Source organism: Colias philodice, chromosome 22, assembly GCF_061535455.1.
Source record: "Colias philodice isolate Cphi_HAF_F1 chromosome 22, ilColPhil1 Martin Lab GWU primary, whole genome shotgun sequence".
Classification (NCBI taxonomy): Eukaryota; Metazoa; Arthropoda; class Insecta; order Lepidoptera; family Pieridae; genus Colias; species Colias philodice.
The window spans coordinates 1,520,545-1,547,922 of NC_143107.1; the positions used below are offsets into that span (position 1 = coordinate 1,520,545).

General features: G+C 34.5%; 2 protein-coding genes and 1 long non-coding RNA gene across 3 annotated transcripts in view; 2 read left to right on the forward strand and 1 right to left on the reverse strand.

Moving 5' to 3' along the window:
* Positions 1-27,378, forward strand: part of homer (protein) — a 56,031-nt gene that overhangs the window by 25,355 nt on the left and 3,298 nt on the right. Inside the window, exons 3-6 of the mRNA XM_089709538.1 lie at positions 5,127-5,258; positions 7,788-7,955; positions 8,802-8,867; positions 9,942-10,075. Coding sequence (XP_089565664.1) covers positions 5,127-5,258; positions 7,788-7,955; positions 8,802-8,867; positions 9,942-10,075 — 500 coding nt within the window. The remainder of the gene's footprint in view (positions 1-5,126; positions 5,259-7,787; positions 7,956-8,801; positions 8,868-9,941; positions 10,076-27,378) is intronic.
* Positions 10,358-19,827, reverse strand: LOC149478297 (uncharacterized). The gene is made up of 4 exons (XM_089709578.1): positions 19,683-19,827; positions 13,584-13,727; positions 12,633-12,729; positions 10,358-12,328 (listed from the first exon to the last, which is right to left on the reverse strand). Exons 1-4 carry the CDS (start codon positions 19,692-19,694, stop codon positions 12,096-12,098), a joined length of 486 nt encoding a protein of 161 aa, XP_089565704.1. The 5' UTR covers positions 19,695-19,827; the 3' UTR covers positions 10,358-12,095.
* LOC149478298 (uncharacterized) lies at positions 13,648-14,128 on the forward strand. The gene is made up of 2 exons (XR_016317444.1): positions 13,648-13,775; positions 13,956-14,128. It is a non-coding gene; the product is annotated as an uncharacterized LOC149478298 (long non-coding RNA).

The window sequence follows — 27,378 nt, forward strand, 5'->3', positions numbered from 1 at the left end:
ACCTGTTATAGCACCTGTTAAAGCTTCCTTACCTGTTATAGCACCTGTAAAAGCTCCCTGACCCGTCAAAGCACCTGTAGCAGCTCCCTGACCTGTTAAAGCACCTGTAAAAGCTCCCTGACCCGTTAAAGCACCTGTAGCAGCTCCCTGATCTGTAAAAGCACCTGTAAAAGCTCCCTGACACGTTTAAGCACCTGTTATAGCTCCCTGACCTGTCAAATCACCTGTTTCAGCTTCCTGACCGGTAAAAGCAATTATTGTAGCTCCCTGTCCTGATAAAACATCTGTTTCAGCTCCCTGACCTGTTCATGCACCTGTAGCAGCTCCCTGACCTGTAAAAGCACCTGTAAAAGCTCCCTGACACGTTTAAGCACCTGTTATAGCTCCCTGACCTGATAAAACGTCTACTAAAGCTCCCTGACCTGTTAAAGCACCTGTAAAGGCTCCCTGCTCTGTGAAAGCACCTGTAAAAGCTCCCTGACTTGTTAAAGCACCTGTTAAAGCTCCCTGACCTGTTAATATATCTGTTTCAGCTCCCTGACCTGTTAAAGCACCTGTAGCAGCTCCCTGTCCTGTAAAAGCACCTGTAAAAGCTCCCTGACCTGTTAAAGCACCTGTAAAAGCTCCCTGACCTGTTAAAGCACCTGTTACAGCTTCCTGACCGGTAAAAGTAACTATTATAGCTCCCTGACCTGATAACACGTTTAAGCACCTGTTATAGCTCCCTGACCGGTATAAGCATCTGTTATAACTCCCTGACCTGTTAAGTCATCTGTTATAGCTCCCTGACTTGATAAAACATTTATTAAAGCTCTCTTACCTGTTTAAGCACCTGTTAAAGCTCCCTGACCTGTTAAAGCACCTGTCAAAGCTCCCTGCCCTGTGAAAGCACTTGTAAAAGCTCCCTGACCTGTTAAAGCACCTGTTAAAGCTCCCTGATCTGTTAATTTATCTGTTTCAGCTCCCTGACCTGTTAAAGCACCTGTAGCAGCTCCCTGTCCTGTAAAAGCACCTGTAAAAGCTCCCTGACCTGTTAAAGCACCTGTTAAAGCTCCCTGACCTGTTAAAGCACCTGTTACAGCTTCCTGACCGGTAAAAGTAACTATTATAGCTCCCTGACCTGATAACACGTTTAAGCACCTGTTATAGCTCCCTGACCGGTATAAGCATCTGTTATAACTCCCTGACCTGTTAAGTCATCTGTTATAGCTCCCTGACTTGATAAAACATTTATTAAAGCTCTCTTACCTGTTTAAGCACCTGTTAAAGCTCCCTGACCTGTTAAAGCACCTGTTAAAGCTCTCTGACCTGTTAAAGCACCTGTTAAAGCTCCCTGACCTGTTAAAGCACCTGTTAAAGCTCTCTGACCTGTTAAAGCACCTGTTACAGCTTCCTGACCGGTAAAAGTAACTATTATAGCTCCCTGACCTGATAAAACATCTGTAGCAGCTCCCTGTCCTGTAAAAGCACCTGTTAAATATCCCTGACCTGTTCAAGCACCTGTAAAAGCTCCCTGACCTGTTAAAGCACCTGTTAAAGCTCGCTGACCTGTTAATATATCTGTTTCAGCTCCCTTACCTGTTAAAGCACCTGTTAAAGCTCCCTGACCCGTTAAAGCACCTGTAGCAGCTCCCTGACCTGTAAAAGCACCTGTTCAAGCTCCCTGACACGTTTAAGCACCTGTTATAGCTCCCTGACCTGTTAAATCACCTGTTACAGCTTCCTGACCGGTAAAAGCAATTATTGTCGCTCCTTGTCCTGATAAAATATCTGTTTCAGCTCCCTGACCTGTTCATGCACCTGTAGCAGCTCCCTGACCTGTAAAAGCACCTGTAAAAGCTCCCTGACACGTTTAAGCTCCTGTTATAGCTCCCTGACCTGATAAAACATCTACTTAAGCTCCCTGACCTGTTAAAGCACCTGTAAAAGCTCCCTGCCCTGTGAAAGCACCTGTAAAAGCTTCCTGACTTGTTAAAGCACCTGTTAAAGCTCCCTGACCTGTTAATATATCTGTTTCAGCTCCCTGACCTGTAAAAGCACCTGTAAAAGCTCCCTGCCCTGTGAAAGCACCTGTAAAAGCTCCCTGACTTGTTAAAGCACCTGTTAAAGCTCCCTGACCTGTTAATATATCTGTTTCAGCTCCCTGACCTGTTAAAGCACCTGTAGCAGCTCCCTGTCCTGTAAAAGCACCTGTAAAAGCTCCCTGACCTGTTAAAGCACCTGTTAAAGCTCCCTGACCTGTTAAAGCACCTGTTACAGCTTCCTGACCGGTAAAAGTAACTATTATAGCTCCCTGACCTGATAAAACATCTGTAGCAGCTCCCTGTCCTGTAAAAGCACCTGTTAAATATCCCTGACCTGTTCAAGCACCTGTAAAAGCTCCCTGACCTGTTAAATCACCTGTTACAGCTTCCTGACCGGTAAAAGTAACTATTATAGCTCCCTGACCTGTAAAAGCACCTGCAAAAGCTCCCTGACCTGTTAAAGCACCTGTAAAAGTTCCCCGACCTGTTTAAGCACCTGTTAAAGCTCCCTGACCTGTTAATATATCTGATTCAGCTCCCTGACCTGTTAAAGCATCTGTAAAAGCTCCCTAACCTGTTAAAGCACCTGTAGCAGCTCCCTGAACTGTAAAAGCGCCTGTAAAATCTCCCTGACACGTTTAAGCACCTGTTATAGCTCCCTGACCGGTAGAAGCATCTGTTATAACTCCCTGACCTGTTAAGTCATCTGTTATAGCTCCCTGACCTGATAAAACATCCATTAAAGCTCCCTGACCTGTTAAAGCTCCCTGACCTGTTAAAGCACCTGTTACAGCTTCCTGGCCGGTAAAATTAACTATTATAGCTCCCTGACTCCATCCTATTGAAACTGTCCTGGCTTGTCAACTAGCTAACTAGTTTTCTAGCTTAGAAACGAATCTAGTTTTGTCTACACGAAGCCAGAAGCTTGCTAGCTGACTGACACTAGCTTGCTATCATAGCATAAAAAACTAGCTTTTTGGATCTCGGGCATAAGGAAAAAGCATTCCTAAGCATAGATAATATTTTATTTCATAGAAAAACTTCTTCCAAATTTACCACCTCAGTCAGTTTTAGTACTCGATAATGCGTCATACCACAACGTCGTATGAAGTGCCCACATCGAATTCAAGAAAAAATGACATGTTAGCTTGGTTGGACAAACATAATATACCATATCCAGAAAGAAACACAATACCTATTCTTTATGACATTATTAAAAAAAATAAGCCAAACTATACACAATTTTTACTTGATGCAATCCTCAAAGATCATGGACATAGTGTATTGCGCCTTCCACCATACCATCCAGAACTCAACCCAATAGAGTTACTATGGGGCATAATTAAAGGGAAAGTAGCATCACAAAATGTGAACTTTAACTTGAAAACTGTGGAAGAATTATTTAGAAAGGAAGCAAATGCTATTAGTCTGGATATGTTTAGTGACGTTTGGAGAAAGACGCGAGAACATGAGGAAAAATATATTCAATTAGAACCAAAAGTAGATAATTACACTGACTCATTTATAATAACATTAAGAAATTCCGACGGCGAGTTCTTCGAGCGATGAAAGTTTCAGTGAAGTAGAAGATTACGATTATGATTAAATAGATTCTTCTTCTTCTCTATAGATACTGCTTTCTGAATTGGTGGTAAATGTTAAACTGTTATGACGATTCAAAAATGCTTCTAGAAGAAGTCTAATTGTATAAATGTTTGAGTTTGAGAAAACCAATAGTGTGAAAATTATACAATAAACATGTAGGTAACACATATTTGTTAGCGCGTATTAAGAAGACTGCTATAAGACTGCTCCGCAACTGCAGAAGACGTCCGTTATTTAAATCATTATCAAAACAACCATCCGTGTGTTGGGAGTGAGCGTACACGTGTTATTTGTATTGTTTTTATGACCTGAAATTTAATTATTATTTGATAATTGAATGATTATTAATACTTTTATCCAATTGATTATTATTAGAATAAATAATTAACTTCATCAATTGATTTACTTTTAAATTATAATTTTACAGGTAAATTATGAGAGCTTTCATAATGATATTTGCATATATTTATCTACAACGCACCATTTTACAATTCACGTCTAAAATGAAACTAGAGTCGCATTTATTTTTGAACATACTGTAAGTGAAATTGCATAAGTGTGAGTACTGTGAACATGCCAGCTTTCCTTAATTGACCGATAAAGTTGAAGGGTATTTTGAGATTTAGGGAGGAGAACTTTTTTGGGTTACGCGTTATTTGTTTTTGAATTGACTGAAATAAAAGGTTCTCAATTTGACTGTATTTTTATTTGGATTTGTTACCTCAGAATGTTCGATTGACTCATCAGATTTTTATGATTATTTTCTATATGAAAATGGTCCATTATCCAGTTGGTTTTATTTAAATTTTGACTAGTTCTGAGAATTTGAAGTTTTTTGTTAAAAAATAATTAAAATTTTAATAATATAACTTGTAATTAGCAACAAGTATCAATTCTATGACAAAATAAAAAGTAACTTATTCTTCGTTTGTTTTGCGAATTAGGTTTCTGATATAAGTAGGTCGATATGAGTACACGTTGGTACTTCACAGTGTTTTCGTTAAAATAAAGAAGGGAATAATGAGGAGATCTAATGTGGAAAAATTTCACGTCTGTTTTTTTACCTAAGCTAGTAATTATATATTAAAACTAGCGGTCCGCCCCGGCTTCGCCCGTGGTACATATGAAAAATAGATGTTGGCCGATTCTCAGACTTACCCGATATGCACAGAAAATTTCATGAGAATCGGTCCACCCGTTTCGGAGGAGTATGCAGACTAACATTGTGACACGAGAATTTTATATATAAGAAGATTAGGACACATCCGATCGTATTTATTTGCGTCAGTATCAGTAATATTTACAGAAACTTCGTCGTAGTGAAATAAATTTCTTGACATAGGCAAAAGTATCCACCCATATTGTTAACATAGGTGGGTTAAATGAATAAAGCAATTAAATGCATAAATTACAATTAACCACTATGTTATTATGTATTAAATATTAATACTTTATTAACTTGACACACACATTAAAACACTCTAATCACCATTCCAGGCGGTAATAAACAGCACGATAACAGCGAACATGACGTTCACGAAAACGTCGCAAAAGTTCGGACAGTGGAGCGACGTGCGAGCGAACACCGTGTACGGGCTGGGTTTCGCGTCCGAGGCGGAGTTGGGGAAGGTATGGAGAATAGATAAATAAATATATTTAAAAAAAGCGTGTCTGCCGAGCACACGTGTCAGAAGTGAAACTTCTTTGCCAAGATTTAAAGGTACCAAAATCACGCGTGACGGTATTTGCCATGCCGCGGTCTTGAAATTATACTCTCATCGCGCCTAAATAAAAAAAAGTAATATTTTTTTTCTTATTCAGGTTAATAAGAAAACCTCATTTAATTACATTGAGATAATATTAATATGGAGACGACACCGCCTACATCACTTATGTTCCGCTCAACATACGCTATATGGCGTATGTTGAGCGGTTTTTTTTAATGGTTTTAAAGTGAAACGCATCAAATATGCCTTCGTGTGTGTCACGATATTGCACAAATCTTAATCTTAATACTATTATAAAGGCGAAAGTTTGTATGGATGTATAGATGTATGGATGTTTGTTACTCTTTCACGTAAAAACTTCTGAACCGATTACAATGAAATTTAGCACACATATAGAGGGTGACTTGGATTAACACATAGGATAGGTTTTATCCCGGAAATCCCACGGGAACAGGAACTATGCGGGTTTTCCTTTGAAAACGCGGGCGAAGCCGCGGGCGGAAATCTAGTAAAGGCGAAAGTTTGTAAGGATGTATGGATGTATGGATGTTTGTTACTCTTTCACGTAAAAACTACTGAACCGTTTACAATGAAATTTAGCACACATATAGAGGGTAACTTGGATTAACACATAGGTTAGGTTTTATCCCGGAAATCCCACGGGAACGGGAACTATGCGAGTTTTCCTTTGAAAACGCGGGCGAAGCCGCGGGCGGAAATCTAGTATATTATAAAGGCGAAAGTTTGTAAGGATGTATGGATGTATGGATGTTTGTTACTCTTTCACGTAAAAACTACTGAACCGATTACAATGAAATTTAGCACACATATAGAGGGTAACTTGGATTAACACATAGGTTAGGTTTTAAATAAATAAATAAATAAATAAATCGTTTATTTGCAAGTAAACATGGTATACATAGGTGTTAAGAATAAGATACATTATTTCAGCATGTTTAGCCGTTATTCAACGGCATGCAAATACATTTTACATTAGATATACATTTTATATTATGTCTTCTTAATTTTATTTTATTAAAATCAATTCATTTGTTATTCATTCACATTATTATATTTTATCCCGGAAATCCCACGGGAACGGGAACTATGCGAGTTTTCCTTTGAAAACGCGGGCGAAGCCGCGGGCGGAAATCTAGTAATACAAATAATACGGAAAAGTGCAAAGGAATAACTTTCATCGGTAAGTACCTAACTAGATAATAATTTTTAAAACTTAGTTAGAGCAAAAAAATGGCGCACAGATTTTGTTCGTGGTATCTCCTCCATACGTAGTAATATTATCTCAATGTTTAATTATGGTATTATCACTGACTTATCAAGGGATAAGTGTAAAAAAAAAATTTAATTAAATCTGTCCGGTCAAAATCGACTTATTTTAAAGGATGAAATATTTTAAATCTATTTAAGACGTGGCTGAGGAAAAGAAGACCATCCGTTTCAACCATAAAAAATGGGGTGAAACAAAAATGACTGTTTCTCCGTCATCACAGAAAAGGAAGATCTGTATACGAAGTTTTAGGCTAAAACCTGTTAATTACTTCTGAAATAGATTAATAAATAAATCGAATCGAATGAAAATAAGCACTGTAAACACACAAATGACTATAACTATTTAAAATGGTATGTAGTGTTTGCCAAATAAATAATTGAGGGTGGGAAAATTTGTATAAAGAGGAAATAACATTGACTATACTTGCTATTTGGGCCAAAGCGTGTGACAAACCTTTGTTAATATTGTTCACAATTCATAACAGACGTAAAATCGATTATTGTATTGTGTAGTATTGTTGACAACCTTAATGTTCAACATGTGTTTTTATCACAGAACAATTTTAACATAGAAACGAGGGTACTTGGGTTACCTCGTGTTCTGTTATATTTTATTGTAAATAATGTGGAGAGTGATTACAATTAGTTTTAATGTCTTTGTATATCAAACTATTATGGTTAATATTTGATAAATCATTAGTAAATCTTATACATTGAATTATTAATTGCACAATCAGTTGACATCGTATGAAAAAAAAGAACAATTGGTACTGTAAACCACAATATTTGAATTTCTTTTTATTGTATTTAATACTATGTATTTTGGAACAGGTAAATACACAGTTGTTTCCCTATTAATTAATTATTAATAACTCAGGCTCCGGATTCACAGACACAATAGATTATAGAAAATCTATTGTGTCGTGGACCGATCGGGCCGTTCGGGGCTCAATGGGTTAATATAATAAACGCGACCGTTTGTAATAATGTATAGATTTTTGTTACTCATTCACACAAAGAATGCTTGGCAGTGGTGTAACTTATATACCTAAACAATTATGTGTTGTATATTTGTTATCAAAAAATACGTGCTTTTTTCGTTTTTTGCGGTAGTAATTCTACATATATGTCGTGTTTGCAGTTCATCGAAAAGTTCCAAGAGGTGAAAGAAGCGATACAAGCTGCGCAATGCGGTAAACCGACCAACGGTTCCGGTGCGGCCACGCCCGTAGCGTCCGCTACTGCGTCGCCGTTGTTAGCAGCACGTGCTGCGGGGGATGAGCCGCCCGCACAGCTTTCGCCTGCACAGGTGAGAGATTTGCAGGGGAATAGCACGCACACTGCGCGGTGTGGTGTATGTATGCCGGCCGCGCAGTGTTCGCACCCGTAGATATGGGAATGGTAGTTGTGCCGCATGCGTATTGTGCGTACAGGTGTACAGCGCGTCGCTGCTAGCAGCGTGCGTTGCGGGGGATGAGCCGCCCGCACAGCTTTCGCCTGCACAGGTATGCAACTACCTTAGATACAGCAAGCACAATGCATGGTCGGGTGTATGTATGCCGGCCGCGCAGCGCTCGCCGCGCAGGTAAGGGACTTGGTGGGTTGTAGTGTGTGTATTGTGCGGACAGGTGTACAGCGCGTTGCCGCTAGTTAACGCATGTGTATATATACGCAAATTGTACGTGTGCAGCATGCGTACTGCAAGGGAACAACTCGTTTGTCGCTGCAATTTTGCAAATTGCATGCAAACATGCAAACATGCAATACTCAAAGAATAGAAAAAGACGTGTGTCACTCGGGGACTGCCGCGGTAAAGCTATTGCATGCTATGCCTTCAAGCCATACCTCCGTATCCGTCGGAGTGGGGAGCGTGAGATTTTTTCGTTACGGAATTTCTGGATTCGGTCCCCGCGCTCAAAGCCCGCGATAGAAGCTATGCAACAGCTTAAAAAAACAACCCGAAGATCGGTAATCGTATTTCTTCTACTCTTTCGGTTTTATGTGCCTAAGTGACACCCTACACCTTCTATTATTATGATTACGAGGCTGGTTCGAATTCCGCCTCGTGATCGCATTTTTTTATATTTTTAAAAAGTTTATTAAAAAAAGTCCACGAATATGCAAGTAAAATATAAATGATATGTTTTTGTTGCAGCCAAAAACAGAAAACGACGAAATGAATGTACATCAGCGGGCGCATTCAGTCTCCTCTACTATTCAGGTATGCATGTAAATATAGTTTTTAAAATAAACTTAATAAATAACACATGCATGGATTTTTTATACCTTTAAAATTGTTAATATTGGTTATTTGAGTAACTCAAACATTTATTTATTCAATTAGCATTAGAAGCACTTTCGAATCGTCATTACATATTTTTAAAATTTACCACCGATTTCGAAAGCAGTATCTATGGAGAAGAACCGAATTGATTATGTTACTGTGGATTTTACGCAGAAATTCAATTTCACATTCATTCTAACACATATAATGCCTTTTACCCACATTACAGTAAAAAAAATGTAATCGACCAAGAAAATTATCACATTTAGGGCTTTCAAGAAAATTCTTACAATAACTTCTTCATTACTAAAATCAACTGTTAGGGGTAAAGAAAAGTACAGTCTACGAATAAATGAAGAATTATCATTTTACAATTAGCGTACAAGATATCTTATCGTAGACTTAAATCTGTAGATAACAATACGATACACATTATTTAATCATTTTATACACAAATGACTAGTTAACATTACTTACAACTCAAGTTGAGAATTTTTATAGTGCTAATTTTAATAAATTGTTAAAATAGCAGTATTTAGCGGATTATTATTATTAATTGAATTAGTGATTTTTTGTGCAAAAACAGTTCATATTGAGTTTCAGAATATTGTCCGTTCAAAAATAGTGTCATAATAGTGAATTATTGTAAAAACGTGTTCTTTTAGCTCCATACAGTGAACTTTGGTGATAAAAACGTTATATTGGCTTTACTATAAAGACAATTTCTAGTGAAAAATACAGTTTTTATCACCTCAATAGTGTAACACACATAAGTGAACTTTTTTGGAAAAAAATCACATAGTACCAAGTATGTACCACACAAGTGGCTTAACATTGAAAAAAAAAATTGTTTTTCAATTTTTCAATATCTACAAGTACACAAGAAGCCTTACATAGTGAAAGAAAAAAAAATACCACCACCACAGTGTAACCGACCAAAGTGGACTTTTCATAGTGAAAAAAAATTTTTTTTTAATTTTTTGTCATTTTTTCGTCACTATCTCAATGCAGGGCGGTTACGCGACAGTGGGTCGAGCGGCACGTGGTCCGCTAAGTTCGTCCGCGGGAACCGAACCCGCACCGCCCGACACGGCGGAGCAGCTGCGGTATGAAAACGATCGGTTGAAGCTTGCGCTCGCGCAGAGGTGGGTGTTTCTTGTATTGTATTGGTCATATACTCATCTATACTAATATTATAAAGCTGAAGAGTTTGTTTGTTTGTTTGAATTCGCTAATCTCGGGAACTACTGGTCCGATTTGAAAAATTCTTTCGATGTCGGTTAAAGCCCATTTATCGAGGAAGGCTATATATCATCACGCTAAGACCAACAGAAGCGTAGCCACGCGGGTGAAACCGCGGAGCGCAGCTAGTATTACATACTTTAATTAATGAAATCTGGAAGAGGTATTTAAATAAAAAACAAATAAACAATAAAAAAAAGTTTATTACAAGATTTTTGTACAATACTTATTATCTACGAATTACAGTCTCATCAATTCAAGGGAATACAAAAATCACAAATAAATAGCGTAACAAGAAATACTCATTTTACAAGTGAGTCTACTTGTTCATATTTTTTTTCTTATAAAGAATTCATTAAAAATTATTCAACCAAAAGAGTTAAAATTATATAACATCATATATTTTTACCAATGGTATACTTACGCAATTTTTTTGCTTTTTTTTTTCTATTTTTTGAAAACTTAACCAATATTTTATAAAGTAATATAACAATTTTAATGTCGAATATCATAACGACGTTCATTAACAATAACAATAAGCATAAAAATATATAAAAATGTTCTTATTTTTAGTGCAAACAACTATTCTGCTTATAATGTTTATGGTAATTTTTCAGGATTGATCATTCAAGCTAATTTCGACTTTATATTATCACGTTAAGGTTGATTATTCCAGATGACTGTAGCAGTATCATACGATAGCATACTCATTTGATAAAAAAAAACTAACAACTCTAATTTTCTGTCCTATTTTCCAACGTTCTAAATCTTTTACTAAGAAAATAAATATAATACTATCTCATATCATGCAAAACAAAAGAAAGAGACAGCTGATGTATTTACTATCTCTGTAAAGTTAGTTGACACTGTAATAGGCTCTTGCCTAAAATATATAAAAAATTCATTTTTTCTAAATTTTATTGTTAGTTTTTATCAAAAGAGTATTTTGCTTGTAAGAATTACAATTATTCGTTCGGAAGTTCTGTAAAATGACTAAATATATATTTTCTATAATATATAACATGTTCAAGACATTGATATAAGTATTGTCGATCAAATTACGTAAATAATACTGTTTGTAATATAAGTAATCAGTTATATCTAAAGCCATTTTGGGTTTCTGTAACCCAGATTAAATGACGCGGAAGTACGATGGTGAAACAAAAGATCTTTTATGTTCTTTGATACTAGAATGGGATTGTTTGACAGACATGAATATTTGGCCTGGTTAGTATGTCCATATAGGACATATTCTGTAGTAACGTAAGTGACCTCTAAAACTTTTAAAAATCTAAATACACTGTATAAATGGTATGGATATTTTTTACAAAATGTACTTTTGAATCAGTGGCCAAATATGAAGTATTTAGTTTATATTTGGGTTTCTAGTTAGTCATTTAAAAATGGTGTAATATATTAAAATTAACGTACCTGTAAACCTCTCTAAGTGACCTTACTGCTATTATAGCTGGTATTTAGAGAGGTCTCAGGGCGTTTGTCCAACAAAAATATCCATTAACTAATATAACAAAAAAAAGACGGGTTGCACTCCGGGAGTGCCGGCAGAAGTGAAAACTTGATTATTAACGTTGAGCTTGTTTGATATCCATCCGTCTTACGCTTTTTCGATCAGGTCACGTGTCCTGACGCGAGTTTAAGATTTTATATTGGGTATAAAGCCGCCAAAGAAGTTTTCACTTCAATAATATGTCATTTAAAATCGCCAAAGTCAAGCCAAAGGTTCATAAATTCAACAGCTTTATCGCTAAGCAAAGTACACTACTTAAAGATAAAGCAATTCAATGCACTCATACTACCTACGTAAAGAAATTAAGTGTCTAAATTCCACATGAGTGATGTGTAGCTCATCCTAATGCTTATTCATGTCAGTATCCCCCTATTCTAGTACCAAAGATAACCAATTTAATGTCTATGATCATAACCAGTCATAGGAACGAATCCGCTTTCATAGTGCTGTTGGAATTCTTCCTGATATTGTGGTTCGTACACTGGTTTGGCTGCGTTAAATTCTTCGTGCTCTATCTCTTGTTTGGGATGGCCAATTCTGTGGACGACAGCGTTGAAACCGTTTTTGTCATCTGCTTCGTATTCTACTATGCGCTTCGTGCCGTCTGTTTCCATAAGGGTGTAGGAGCCTGTGGGTTTTGGTAATAGTTGTATAAAACGTAAATATTTGGGTTTAAATTGGGAGATAGTGTAAGTGGAATAGAAATAGTGGGTAGGGATAAAATCCTCGATGAACTTGTAATAAGGTCGGATTGACGAGTAATAGTAATTTTTGTATGTTTTTTAAATGATACTGAAGGTACATAATGCAAAGATTATAGGTCGAATTGGTATTTCTATAATTGCAAATACATTTAGGAAGAATTATTTGAACGACATGATGTTTCATTATGAGTTTTTTATAGGATAAAGATATTAGAGTTTTTTAATTACCTTTAACTTTGTCACCATCTCTAGTCTCCCAATGTTCCTTTTCGTCGCCAGTGTGAGGGTCCTTTACTGAGTAGTCGAACGAGTATTTTGGGTGTGCCTAGAAATATTACATATTGTATTTAACATATTATTGGCCGTTCCCAATATCGTATCTATCTTCGGTTTGACCCTACTAAAGATAGAAAATGATATTTGTTTTGGCGTCCCAATAAGCTTACTAGCGATAAGCTAACCTATATCTGATCGCTTTCTATCGTCTGGAGGACTAACTGCTTACTAGAGGTATATTTTTCTCATTGAATTTGTCTATTTGAGCGTCCCAATAACGTTTTGACAGCTGTCAGCCAGTAATGGCCGTTCCCAATCGCTTTATTATACAATATTAATTTATTATGTGATGATCCTGTTTATGCTGTTGTTACTTCACTTGGGTAATTATTCATTGCGATTGAAAAATGGATTGTATTACATGTTCTGTGATTGAACTTTGCATTTTTCTTTTGCCTGCTTGTTTAAAAAAATATATGTAGGAATTTTGAAAAGCTTTAGACTTTAAAACATGGCTTTACGCCTTTGCATAAGTTTTGTCTAATTTGGCACTAGGTACACTAGGTTTCATTATCCGTTTGATTTTGTGTCTTCATATCAAGACTTGACAGACTAGTAAACATCATGTCCATCACTTTTCAACTACCATAAAGTTATTATGAGTAAATAAATTGTAATAATGAGTATATAAATTTATTTATAACTAGAGGTCCGCCCCGGCTTCGCCCGTGGTACATATTTCGCAATAAAAGGTAGCCTATGTCTTTTCTCGGGTATCAAAATATCTCCATACCAAATTACATGCAAATTTGTTCAGTAGTTCAAGCGTGATTGAGTAATAGACAGAGACAGACAGAGTTACTTTCGCATTTATAATATTAGTATGGATAGAGAACTACTTACATGATAATCCACATCATATTCATCATTGTGCTCGTCCAACGCGTGATGAACCAGTGGCTTGTGGTAGTCCTCGTAGCTTTCGAGACCGTAGCCTCCGTACTGGGCCATTGAGCAGGATAGTAGGGCGAATAGGGGTAGCAGTTTCTGGAAAGATATGGTTTTGTTAGAGATAATACTTATAGCCTTACTAGCGTTTCGCCCCGGCTTCGCCCGTGGTACCTACATGCTTACGTTTTTTTTTTTCATAAAAACTATCCTATCTTTCAAGTTGGATCGAACTGCACATGATGTGCAAATTTTATTATAATCGGTTAAGTGGTTTAGGAGCCCATTGAGGACAAACATTGTGACACGAGATTTATATATATTAAGATTATCTTTATCCTTACTGATATTATCCATGCGAATATGTGTTTGTTTGGTTGTTTTTCTTCCACGACGCAACGTAGAGTTTTTATGTCATGATCGGACCCACCCTTACTTCGCACGGTTGCAGTTTATGCATGTTATATAAATATAAATCTTCTTGAATGACTATCTATTAAGGGGGCGCATAAAGCAAAATAACCAATCTTCTATTAGATGATACGTGTAATATGCAAGACCAAATCTAAAAAATAAAATATATATCAAACTAGATGATATGTTCAACGATTCTGTTTAATCAAAAACATAAAATATTAAAATTTACTCGATAAAAAAAAATCACCAAGTTAGCTCTAATTTTCACACTTTTACGTTTTCTACTTGACATGGTAATACTTATTATGATTTTTTTTTCATAAACAATTATGTATATTAAAACATTTGCAAGATATTTGTCAGAGCATTTTGTGTAATTACTTTTAGTTTTGGTTTTATCTGCGATAAACCACTTTTATCGTGACAAAATCAAACGTTTATCTCGAGAAAAAAAGAGCGCCAAAAGTGGTTTATCGCAGATAAAACCAAAACTAAAAGTAATTACACAAAATGCTCTGACAAATATCTTGCAAATGTTTTAATATAATTGTTTATGAAAAAAAAATCATAATAAGTATTACCATGTCAAGTAGAAAACGTAAAAGTGTGAAAATTAGAGCTAACTTGGTGATTTTTTTTTATCGAGTAAATTTTAATATTTTATGTTTTTGATTAAACAGAATCGTTGAACATATCATCTAGTTTGATATATATTTTATTTTTTAGATTTGGTCTTGCATATTACACGTATCATCTAATAGAAGATTGGTTATTTTGCTTTATGCGCCCCCTTAAAAAAACACGCATCAAAGTCTGTTGCGTAGTTTTTTTGACTGGCCGGTTGGCTTGGTTGGTAGTACCCTGCCTTCCAAGCCACTGGTCGTGGGTTAGATTCCCACCCGGGCCAATATATAATATCCGAATATGTTACGGTCAAAAACTGATAATGTTCACCAAGAGAAAAAAGAAAACTTATAATGTGTTGTGGTCATATTAAAACATCCACATGACGACATTCATATTGTGGTTCTAATAAGAACAACTTGTGGCAATGAAGAAAAGCTATGGGCGGTTGATTACTTTTCTGAAAACATAGAAAAAGATGTAATATTTGTTAGGAATTGTAACTTGATCTTTAATTGTTCTGACGTGACTCGTCTATGTTTCCTAATTCCTTCATGTTCGATTAATTCCAATAGAATAACTGTCATGATACGCGTAACTCACATGACAAATACTTAACGGTAATCTCTATAAAATACGGTATTATTTAATTAATGAATTGTATAATACATTCATGAATGCACACGATAATTGTTTTGATTCGTGTGTAATCAACCTGTTTAATTAAATCATAATAGACTAGCGTAATATAATAGCTAATAAGATATAATTATGACGTCACAAGCCTTTATTGGGAACATAGTTAAAAGCTCTGAAAGGAAAGCTTTCACTGAAACTAGAAAATTGAGTTTTCATATCACTACATGTTATAAAACAAAGTCGCTTTCTCTGTCCCTATATCCCTATGTATTCTTAAATCTTTAAAATTACGCAACGGATTTTGATGCGGCTTTATGTAATAGATAGAGTAATTCTCGAGGAAGGTTTTAGTATGTAATTTTTTAGGTTTTAGACAAAGCGGACAAAGCCGCGTGCGGAAAGCTTGTTTATCAATATAGTAGTTATTCCGAGAACTAAGTATATTGTATAAGTACCAGGGAGTCATGTTGTTAAAAATAATATTCTGTATAAACTATTTTAGCTTTGAATATAAAGCTTTTCGTGCCAGCATTCCAAAGCAACATTTGGAAAATACCTCTCCAAAAATTGATTGGTAGATAATTCGATCAGTCATCATAATTAATATAGTTAAACAAACTAAAAACACGCTTAAATTCATGAAAATTATTCCATTGTCAACGATCCTTGATAAGTGTACAAAGTTTGAATTAAATCTATCCATTTAAAGTGGGTCAAAATCGACTCTAAAAGGAGTCGGTTACATACAAATGTACAGGTGAAGCTAATAAAAGCGCGTTAAAAATGAAATAATGAATTCGTAAATAGAGCTTGTCGAATGATCAAGCAATATTGATAATGACTTCGCAATTTAGCGTAAAAGTTTACGCTCATACGTGAAATGACATAATGTTTGACGGTTACGTGCATAATAATATTATGGCATTATGTGAAACGCCGCATCATTGCGTGAGCATTCGCATAATTATAGGAATGTCATAATTTCGATAAATGCAATGGTAATTGGTGCGTTTTATTGATATGAACGGTTGCGGATTGTTGAACTCATTTGTCGCGTTTTAAACGTTTTTAGCGAGTCGTAGGCATTGGTTTAAGGTACGAACTACGAAGCAGTAAGCGTGGCTTTATGAAGATTTGTTTTAGGAAAGTGTAAAGCAATGTCCAGGTTTGGTAATGAGATGATAACCGTACGAGAACTTTTTAATTCACATTTGAACTGTAATTACATTTTTTTGTTGCTCGAAGACGGCATTGGTACGCAATGCTCTTGCATGTGATAATGAACCCATTAAAATAAACTGCCTATTCAATCATAAATAGGAACAGTATGGCATCGTATTAATATATCTGACTGAAAAGGTCTGCAGCCATTACAGAGTCAATTGACAAGGTGTAATCATAGTAAGCTGTTAACACGAATTAACAAATTGCATTTCTTTTAGGAAATATGGCCATAAATATATAAGTCCGGTCGCGATGTCGTCGCGCTAAAATAAAACTTAATAGTTTCCTCAATCGAAATGAACTTTATTTCCTGCAAATCGCGTGTGCGTTGTTACGCCTCGGCAAATTGGATTTCACTTGACATCTTTTAATTCGTTTGTTACATGTGATGTTATATCATAGTGGTGTTGGCGATTAAATAATAAAATTGCTAATGAAGCTGTGCAATACACTGGGGTTTTATTGTTTAGTATGCTAATGAGGAGTGCGTCGTGGTATCCACTCTGGTACTTGGCACTAAATATATATAGGTATTATTTTGCTTGTAGTTATGTTAGCTACAGTGTGTATATTGTATGTTCATTCATGTTATTTAATTGGTTTGAAGTACTTTGCGTCAAAAAATGTAGAATTTGTTTGTTCTACGTTTACGATATTATGTTTTTAGGTGTCGTATGACAATATACTGACTACGAGGAGCGCCATCTACCTGTATTTATGTATTTATTATTTATGTATAGCTTTCTTGTCTTATTATGTTCTTAAATCGGTGAGAACTTTTTTCTGAGATTATTTTTTCTGTTCTTTGAATTTGATCACGACACCCACTATCAATCACGACTTGTAAACTGTACGGATGATATATATGCGCACAAATAAAAGTTCACTCGCTATTTCATAATTTCATAGTCAGAAAAAACATATAGCATCAATAATAAAGTTTTAATACAATTTTTTTCTCACAGCACTATCGGAAACGCATTACCGCGCGTTTTGCACAAACTGGCGCGCCGTAGCGTGACCGGCCGCCGGAATGAAGCTATCAATTTGCACGATCCATTGCCTGACATATTTATTTAACTTCCGGATATTAGACATAGTAATTTTGGATTTTTTTTAATAATGGATCTCTGATATAGGAAGATTCTAAAAACTGCCTCTAAATGAGCTATAGGTACATCCATCGACTCACTTGTCGTTAGATTGTTTATCGTTAGACTGATTCACATGAATAATTTGTTTGTTTTGATTTAAATAGATCATCATTTCGAAAATTAAAAATAAACCTGGTAGACCGGGAGATACTGACACAAAATTTCGAGTCATTTGTAACAGGATGGCGGTTCTACAGGGGTCTTAGTACGCAATGACAAAAAGAAAAATGATGGTGTGAACGCTGGTACCGGTGGGTTAGTCGCGTGGGCGTTAGTCGAACTCGTCGGAAAAATAGCGAAAGTCAAACGATTTGTAACACAAAAATTTTAGAATTTACCGATAGCCCATAAAAAAGAAGTAGGCGGTAGTGTCATGCCATACTTTTCCGGTATGACTTACAGCCCGCCATACCGACGCGAATGTGTAGATTTAAAAAAAACAATTATTCAACCATTTGTACCAAGCTAACTTTTGCACAGGTAACCATCGTCGTGCAGCCATTTACGAAAATCGCCATGCCATACTTTTCGGACGATTCCAAATGGTCGCCATACCGCCGAAAATCTGCAAATTTTTTTTATTTCGCCTATCTTTTTGTACCAGTATTGCATTTGGCTTTTTGGAGAGTATTTGATAAAATGTGACCATTATTATATTTGCCATACTTCTAGTAGGGGGAAAAAGTGCTGTAATACTTGAAAAATAAATTTATTATTAATTTATATAAGTGAAGATTTCCAACACCTAGATCTTTGAAATTTTGTATTTATATTCGTTGATCCTCAAACTTACAGGAAAAATAAGTGCCATACTGTTACAAATCGTTTGACTTTCGCTATTTTCCGATGAGTTCGACTAACGCCCACGCGACTAAGCCGCCGGTACCAGCGTTCACACCATCATTTTTCTTTTTGTCATTGCGTACTAAGAACCCTGTAGAACCGCCATCCTGTTACAAATGACTCGAAATTTTGTGTCAGTATCTCCCGGTCTATGGGGCAGTCGGGGAAAATAGAAAAGCAATGTCATTGTCAATACTTTTTCGTAGCAGTCTATTTAGTAGAGCGTATAATTTATAAGATCTTATGTGAACGCAACAACTTTTTCAGTATTAATTAAATATTAATCTGCAGTCTGTAATATGATAAGTAGTAAAGGTAAAAGATAAAGATTTGCGTTATTCAAATTTTCTTTAGGCGAATGCAAAATTATTTGTCTTGTAAGTAAAAAATTGCTTAACTTTACAATGCAAGTTAAGCAATTTTTTAAACACCTACTTATTAATTTATATTAACCCGCACGATTAGTATAGTAAGGATAGAAGATAAAGATTGATATATATTTTTAAAATTTATAGACTAGAAAATAGTTTCAGTAGATGGAATTTCTCATATGACACGATTAATAGGTAACTAAGTTTCTATGTTAGTAGAGATTTAGTTGTACTAAGTTTCTATGTCATCTAGAGATGTGTGGTGAGTTAAACATTAATATCGCATTATTCCGTTATTCTCTATAGTGTAATGATGTCATTATGGTGTTCGGTATTTGAGTGAAATTCGTCTTCATGTTTTTTTTTTCTTGTAGTAATAAGTATCGACTTAGCGGTTCGTAGCATATGATATATATTATGAATTATGAATGAATAATACATATAATTTGTTTGTCTATTAAAATTGTCAAGAGTAAACAATCAGGTAGTGTGAATAAAATAGCTGCCGAATAAAATGTACTTATTTTAAGATTAAACAAGTTATTTTTATAAAAATAGTTGCTTTATAAAATTCAAATTTTAGATATTTTTACTGGATAACATGAAACTTATAAAAATATCAGTATGATGTAAAATAGGAACTCAGATATTAATTTAGATTATCAGTCGAGAATAGTTAAATCTCATGTTTTTATTTCTTGTATTGATAAAAATATTAATTGGATATAAGATTTTGTATTCTATTGTAATACTCTAATATATTTAAATTAAAAATTACTCACAAGGAACTCCATTGTTTTTGCACACACACAAATAAAGCACTTCTCTATAATATTTCACTAACGAAAGTAAATTATTTTCAACCTACTATCAACTTATACGCACGTATATGCTATCCCTACTTTTTATATGCGTTCTGGGGATTGATTATTGACCGGTGCATTTTCAACTCTACATATATGGGAATAAGAGTTAATTTTAATAGTCAGTTTTTCCGTGGCCGTGTTTTATATTTTATTGATAAGGATTTCGCGATATTTGAACAGAGAAAGGATTGATGTATTGATTAATGGCTGGGAATTTTATTGTGAACCCTTTTTGGGTGGAAATTGAAAATCAATAGTGTTTGTGCCATCAATCTTCCGAAGAGGTTTAGTTTGTTCTATTTAGGATAGTAGATGAATATTAATGATGATTCCTTTAGTAATGAAAGTATTACTGCAGCATCTTTCGCGTTGGTTGTGCTTTTTTGATTGCGTTTATACTTAGTGTGAAGTGTTGAAGACTGCTTGGGAGAAATGGCTTTGAGCTGAGAATTATAAGCTTATTTGAGAATGATAAGGCCGCCATTTCTCCAGTAAACTTTAGCATAGTTTTTTCTAGTTTTTATAAGACCAACCAACCAACTAAAGTATGATAAAGAGTAAATAAATAATAATTGTTAAAGTTTATGCCGTTCATATATGTACTCATTTCCTAAGCTTATTTCAATAGATTATGAGAAACCGAACGTCATTTTATTTGCTTTTTCTGAGGATTTAAAAATCATTAAATACTGATTGCCTGATTGTCTGCGTTTCCTACTGTTACTTCAAGTTATCAGTACCTAGTCTATCGACTTTATACATTTGCAAGTCTTCCCTTTGAACTTGTTCTAGTATTCCATATCTTGCATCTTGGTTGTAACGTAAATTATAGGAAGAAACTGTCTGTTTTCTTTGCAATAATTTCATCATACAACTGTTGAGATTCCTTAGGGCCGTTTTGCCATTTTATCAGCATATTAAAATGTTATTGCGCAGTACAAAGAATTTACTGTCCATCAACGCGTAACGATCAATAACAAATTATTGTTTAAATAATAAAAATATTACAAAATGGAACAACTATTACAATAATCAGATGTATCAATAAATAGAGTATAAAGTTTTATAACTTGACCACAATGCGTATTAATGTTAATTGTTATAGTTGCAAAAACTGCAATATATAGGTAGGTAGTGCATTGACTGTTTGAAAAGGAAGCTATAAAGATATAATTAACGAGACACCGATTGCGCGACATTAAATTGCTTCGATGTGTATGTAGTTTATGAAGCGGTTGTGATTGAAGCTTTCTCAAAAAATATGTATGGCCATTGTACCGCGTACTTGCTACCAGATGTTTTGAATGGACTACTACGACACTATTATGAACATAAAACTTGTGTGTTGTTGTGTAAAAAGCAGTGGTGGCTCATTGGTAAGAACTTGGACTTCAAAACGATAAATCGGGGGTTCGAGACCAGGCGAGCTTGCAGGAAATAAATTGATATTTCAATAAATTGGTATTTCAATTTATCTGCGCAAGATGCGCATCATTACTGCTTGAACGGTGAAGGAAAACATCGTGAGTAAACCGAATAAGTCGAAGAATAAAAAGGTTGACATGTGACATCCGCCAACATGCACTTGGCCAGCGTGCTGAGTAGATAATTTTCTATTTGTCAATTTATTAGTGAAGCGTAGATCCTCCTTATTTTGAACGCTTTTCTCTTCATTTTCACTACTTCTTAAAAATATTCATAATTGTTTGGTAAGTTCACGTAAAATAATTTATAGTAGATATATAATCTGACCGAAGAACATGAAGCAATTATCGGTAACACCCCCTGATATTATTATAATCGCATGGCCGCGTCTCTCATATAGCATAATCCGCACCAATTATATCCGTAACAGAGTGGGCAAGGAAATATTCCGGCATTATAATTTAATCGCTTCATCCATCATGTGTAGTGTAGGTATGTAAGTTGGATTGGTGTTATGAGATAATGATTTATATAGAACAGTTTTAGTCAAAAGTCAAAACATTTAAAAGTTTAGTTTGATATTATAATATATATTTTTTGTATGGACGGTCGTACTTGTTTTACTAAGTTTTTTGCACGCCTCATAAGCGAAGCGTTGAGGTGGGTACTACTGTCACTTCGCGCAAAACATCTGATTTTTCAAACTTAAAATGTCTTTATGTATCATACATTGCACTTGTAAGATAATACAAACACACACATATTAAGAAAAAACACTATTTTTAACGTTCATGATATTTTTGATGTCATTTTTGTTATTTAAACTAGTTAAAAAACAGTTTAAAAAAGTTCTGTCTTGGACGTCCGTGTGTCTGTATGTGCGGATCCTTTTTCTTGTTAACACGATAGCGACCGAAATACTTTACTAATCGAGTCTTTTTTTTCTCTTACGCTTGAGTATGCTCAGGAATAGAACCCTTTCATTTTTCAGGGTCTGATTCGATGTGGTTTAATTGTTATTAAATAAACAAAAATAATAATTAATAAATATTTATTAAAAAAAAATTATGAGGCGTGCACTTTTGGATTTTCCAAATTATTTCGTATTATGGCCATTTTGCATAATACGTTTATATAATACTAGCGGTCCGCCCCGGCTTCGCCCGTGGTACATATGAAAAATAGATGTTGGCCGATTCTCAGACTTACCCGATATGCACAGAAAATTTCATGAGAATCGGTCCACCCGTTTCGGAGGAGTATGCAGACTAACATTGTGACACGAGAATTGTATATATAAGATGTGACATAATATATTTTCGATGAATTGAAATACATAGGGTATTTCCAAACTATTACAAAACAAAACAATGAAAATAACAACATTCAGTAATTATTTTCACTATTGTAGATATTCGAAACACCTAATTATTTTGAAAGTCTGGGATTAATTATTTCCCTTATAATAATTATGTGTTCTTTGGTAACTTGAAGAGTTCGTAAGTAATTAAAAAGTTGCCAAATTTGAGGGTATTCGTGTTTGAAACTCTATGGGGTTAAGTAATTTAAGATGCTTGTTCTGTTGCTATGGCAACGACAATTAATTACGGAAGTTTTTGTTTAATACTGATACTCATCTATTATTATACATTTAATATTTTATATATGTAGTTTATAATAAATATGGTAAACAAATAAGTCTTCTTACATGTTTAGTATTATAAAATGCACTATATATTTATTTTCCACGGCAGTTGCACGGTGGTCTATATAATAAATAGCAAACGGGGCGAACTCCGTTTCGCCACCAGAGACACATTTTCCTTGCTATAAATCCCACGGAGCCCGAGAGCTTTCCAACGAATGCAAAACCGTGGAAATCGGTTCGTGCATTCTGGAGTTATAGCGTCAAGATGGAAAACCCGACTTATTTTTATATAAGTAGTAGATTATTTTAAAGTTACCAGTCATTTTCGAACAGAAATTTATTCACAGTTAAATGATAATATACTTGTATTAATACTTATATTACCCACACTCGAACACCATAATAATTCACGTAACAGCACTTATAGTGCAGTCGGGAAATTGTTCCATCTTCACGCTGTTTATTAGAATATCCGGAAAATTCGATCGTTATGTCACCCGTGCATTACATTGTTTCGTATATCGCAAGTATGTAATAAATCGTGAATTCAATAATAGCTTGTATCATGTGAGAGAGTCGTTTCTATAAAATATATATAGTGCAGTGGTGTCTCATCGGTGAGGACCTCGGACTTCAAATCGATCAGAGGCCGTATTTATTCCCAGTCAGTTTACGCCGTGAATTGAACTGAAATTCATATAAAACAAATTCATATAATAACATAATTAAACATGGCTGGTCATTGCTATAATAATATGAATTTGCCAGTCAGTTCAATTCACGGCGTAATCTGTCTGGAAATAAGAGGTCATAAAACGGCCCCAGTCCAGGGTTCGTTCGGCGAGCGTACAGCAAAAAAAAGTTTACTTAAGGTATTAAATAGAATTAAAAACTCCTGTCCACCTTATCCTATTAATATTATAAATGTGAAAGTTTGTATGAATGTTTGTTACTCTTTCACGCAAAAACTACTGAACCGATTACAATGAATTTTAGCACACATATAGAGGGTAACTTGGATTAACACATAGGATAGGTTTTATCCCGGAAATCCCACGGGAACGGGAACTATGCGGGTTTATCTTTGAAAATGCGGGCGAAGCCGCGGGCGGAAAGCTAGTACATTCATATACGTTATTATAAAAGATAAATATGATAAAAAGCTCGACGCGGAAATGTAAAAAATTGAAATGAAAATATATTTTAATTTAATTAACTTAGTTTGTAAACTAGGTTGAGTTGCTACGCCACTTGTAAATGATAATTATTTATTTGAACACAAGAGTCTTAGTACTTTTATTTAATTCAATTGTAATTAATAAAGCCTCCCTTAATATATTATCTTATCCTTAATTTAAAATATGTCTAAACTACGTTTATTTCAGGAAATATAATTAACAAAACAACGACTTATTTTCGTGACGTATGCCGCTACGGTCAATAACTCTTCAAGATAATGACTGAACTATTTTACGTAATTATTACAAAAAAAAGAGTTTTAATACCGATGCGAAATGAATGGCCGTATCAATTGCACGTACAGAGCAATTAGAGCACATAGCGGGAATAATTCGAGATGTGCGCACACGCAGCGCGGGCGATCGATGACGTCATCACGTCACTCTATTGGTGGGTCTATAGCCTCACTTTACTATTATCTATCCTGTGCTATGGGTATTTTGTTTAGTGATTAAATGAATAAGGGTAATTTTGATGTTATAGGAAGTAAGATGTTTTCGATTTTTTTCTGATATATGTACTTGGGTAAATTTAATAGGTACGTTTAGCTTTATAGATAATTCGAGATGTGCGCACACTCAGCGCGGGCTATATCCATAACAGAGTGGGAGTTATTTAGTTCTCAAATTTTTCTGATATAGGTAGGTTCCTGCTTTGATGAAAGTGGGCAGGTATTTTTCTGATGTAGTTAGTAACCTGCTAATTAAAACGTTGTTAAATTGGTGTGTTGTTTTGTTGAATACATTTTTAAGTTTACGTAAAATATGATTTTTAATATAATTGAGGCCACAAGATATGGAATTATGCGAGTATTACATTATAAATTACGTCAATTTTAATATGATTTTATAATCTAAATATATTATAAGTCTACTTGTTGAAAATATATTTTTGAGCATTAGTAATATATTATTTACTAGCGGTCCGCCCCGGCTTCGCCCGTGGTACATGTTTACGTTTTCTCTACATAAGAACCATCCTCGTACTTCAAGGAATATAATAAAAAAAGAATTATCGAAATCGGTTCAGCCGTTCTCGAGTTACGCGCTTACCAACACATTTTGCGATTCATTTTTATATATAAGAGAAGAAGATTATCTTTCACTCAGTAGTTGTGAAATCAATATTTTAAAGTAAGCCATTAACGTATTCAGAGCACTTAACAATGATTAATAAAATTTTAATTATCCATTTCCACAATGTATTTATTTTGCAACACATTGTGCATTTTAATAGCTCTTAATTAATTAAGTATATTATAAAACTAATGTAATTATATTGTATAATGTTCAATCTTCAACAAATGATTATAATTATAATCATAATTATACAAGTATCCGTATTTTTATTTGGAACTTCGAATAGCGTACCAAAAAATAATTCGATAACCAACAAATAATGCTCTTACCAGATCTTGATATATTTTTCGGATCCCTCGCACAGTATAAGCATCAAATTATTCACAGTTTTTCCAGTAGTATATAAAAATTTAGTATATTGATTATGTTTTTCTTTCTATTATGTTTAATTGATAAATACATAAGATACAATAATTAATTAGACAATGTCATCCTATATATAATGTAATTTGTATTTATTGTTGTGTGTTCCATAAATAAATAAATAAATAAATAGCGTATACGTACATTATCCGACCTTAGGTTTGTAGCTAGATTATATGATAGGTACTCGTAATATGTAAATGCTACATAATATGTTAATTGTTTATTACCATAATTTGATCGGAATCGGCTCAGCTGTTTTTGCTTGTTCGAGGTACGGTTTTCACATTCATGTAAATAAAATAATTAAGTAGAATTTTTTTAAAGAAATATTTTTCCATATTTTAAGGTATTTCTATCATCTACAAAAAGTAAGTAGATGTCTACTAGTTTTTAGTAGGTAACTATCTTATGATATACAGTCTATGTAATTTCTTTTGATCAACAAAAAAAATCCTTACCAATTTTATATATAAAAAGAAAAGACGTGTGGCACTCGGGGACTGCCGCGGTAAAGCTTTTGCATAGCATGCCTTCAAGCCACACCTCCGTGTCCGTCGGAGTGGGGAGCGTGAGGTTTTTTCGTTACATAATTTCTGGATTCGGTCCCCGCGCTCAAGGCCCGCGATAGAAGCTATGCAATAGCTTAAAAATTAGTAACTCACCGTATTTCCTTTCAGTAATGTATTTAATGACATCGTAATGGCGTTTTAATTAAGCGTTCGTAGCTTATAATTTACTTGTGAAATTGATAGACGGAAAACTGTCGTTAATAGCTTTATTAATTAGTAAGGATATTCTGTACGCTCTATTTAATATATGAATATTGTCGCATGAATCTTTAAATACCACTTTTGTACCTGTATATTATGTCATTTTCAAATTTAGCTTAGTATTAATTAATTGGTGTAATAAAGAATAAAGAAAAAAAAATACCCTTAAATTAAGCATACTTTGTATTTTGAAGGAAAATTAATAGGTAGATATATTTAAGTGTGGAAATGAAAGAAAATTGTTTATTTCATATAATTCAATGATACATTTTCTTTGCAAGAAAGCGATCAATCTTCAGTGCGCTGATAGCAGATCCTCGTTGTTATATTATATCATTGGTGGCTGGAGAATTAGTTCTATTTATCTGTTACAATTTATACTAGCTGGGTCCCGCGGCTTTACACGCATTGATCCGCTCCTACTGGTCTTAGTTTGATGATATATAGCATTCATCGATAAATGGTCTATCCTACAGTGAAATAATTTTTCAAATCGAAACCGTGATTCCTGAGATAAGCGCGATCAAGCAAACAAAAAAAGTCTTCAGCTTTTTAATATTAGCATAGATAAGATAGGTACAGTATTATACAAAAGGTAGTAGATATGTAAACATTTAACTATAACAAAGTTTTAAAGTTTAGTTTAGATACCAGTTAACACTTAATGCATCGCCAAAGGCCATACTCCGAAAAGCTGAGCAAGTCAAATATCAAATAAATAACTAATCAAAAGTATTATTAAATATCACTTGAGTACTCATTAATAAACAGTTTGTAAATATTATTAACAATAAAAACACAAGTATTCATAAATAACATTTATTAAATAATTTGCCCATTCACGAATTTAAATAGAATGACGGAACAGAATATTTTTATTCACCGCGATGATAACGTTATGGTTACGTGCAAAAAGCGCGAAGATTTGTTACGCAACGTTAAATATCGCGGTGCAATGAAAGTGTTTGCCGTTCACACTTGACCGTTTACGTGTGATGGCTGATGAGTGCTTATTTGTGAAAAAA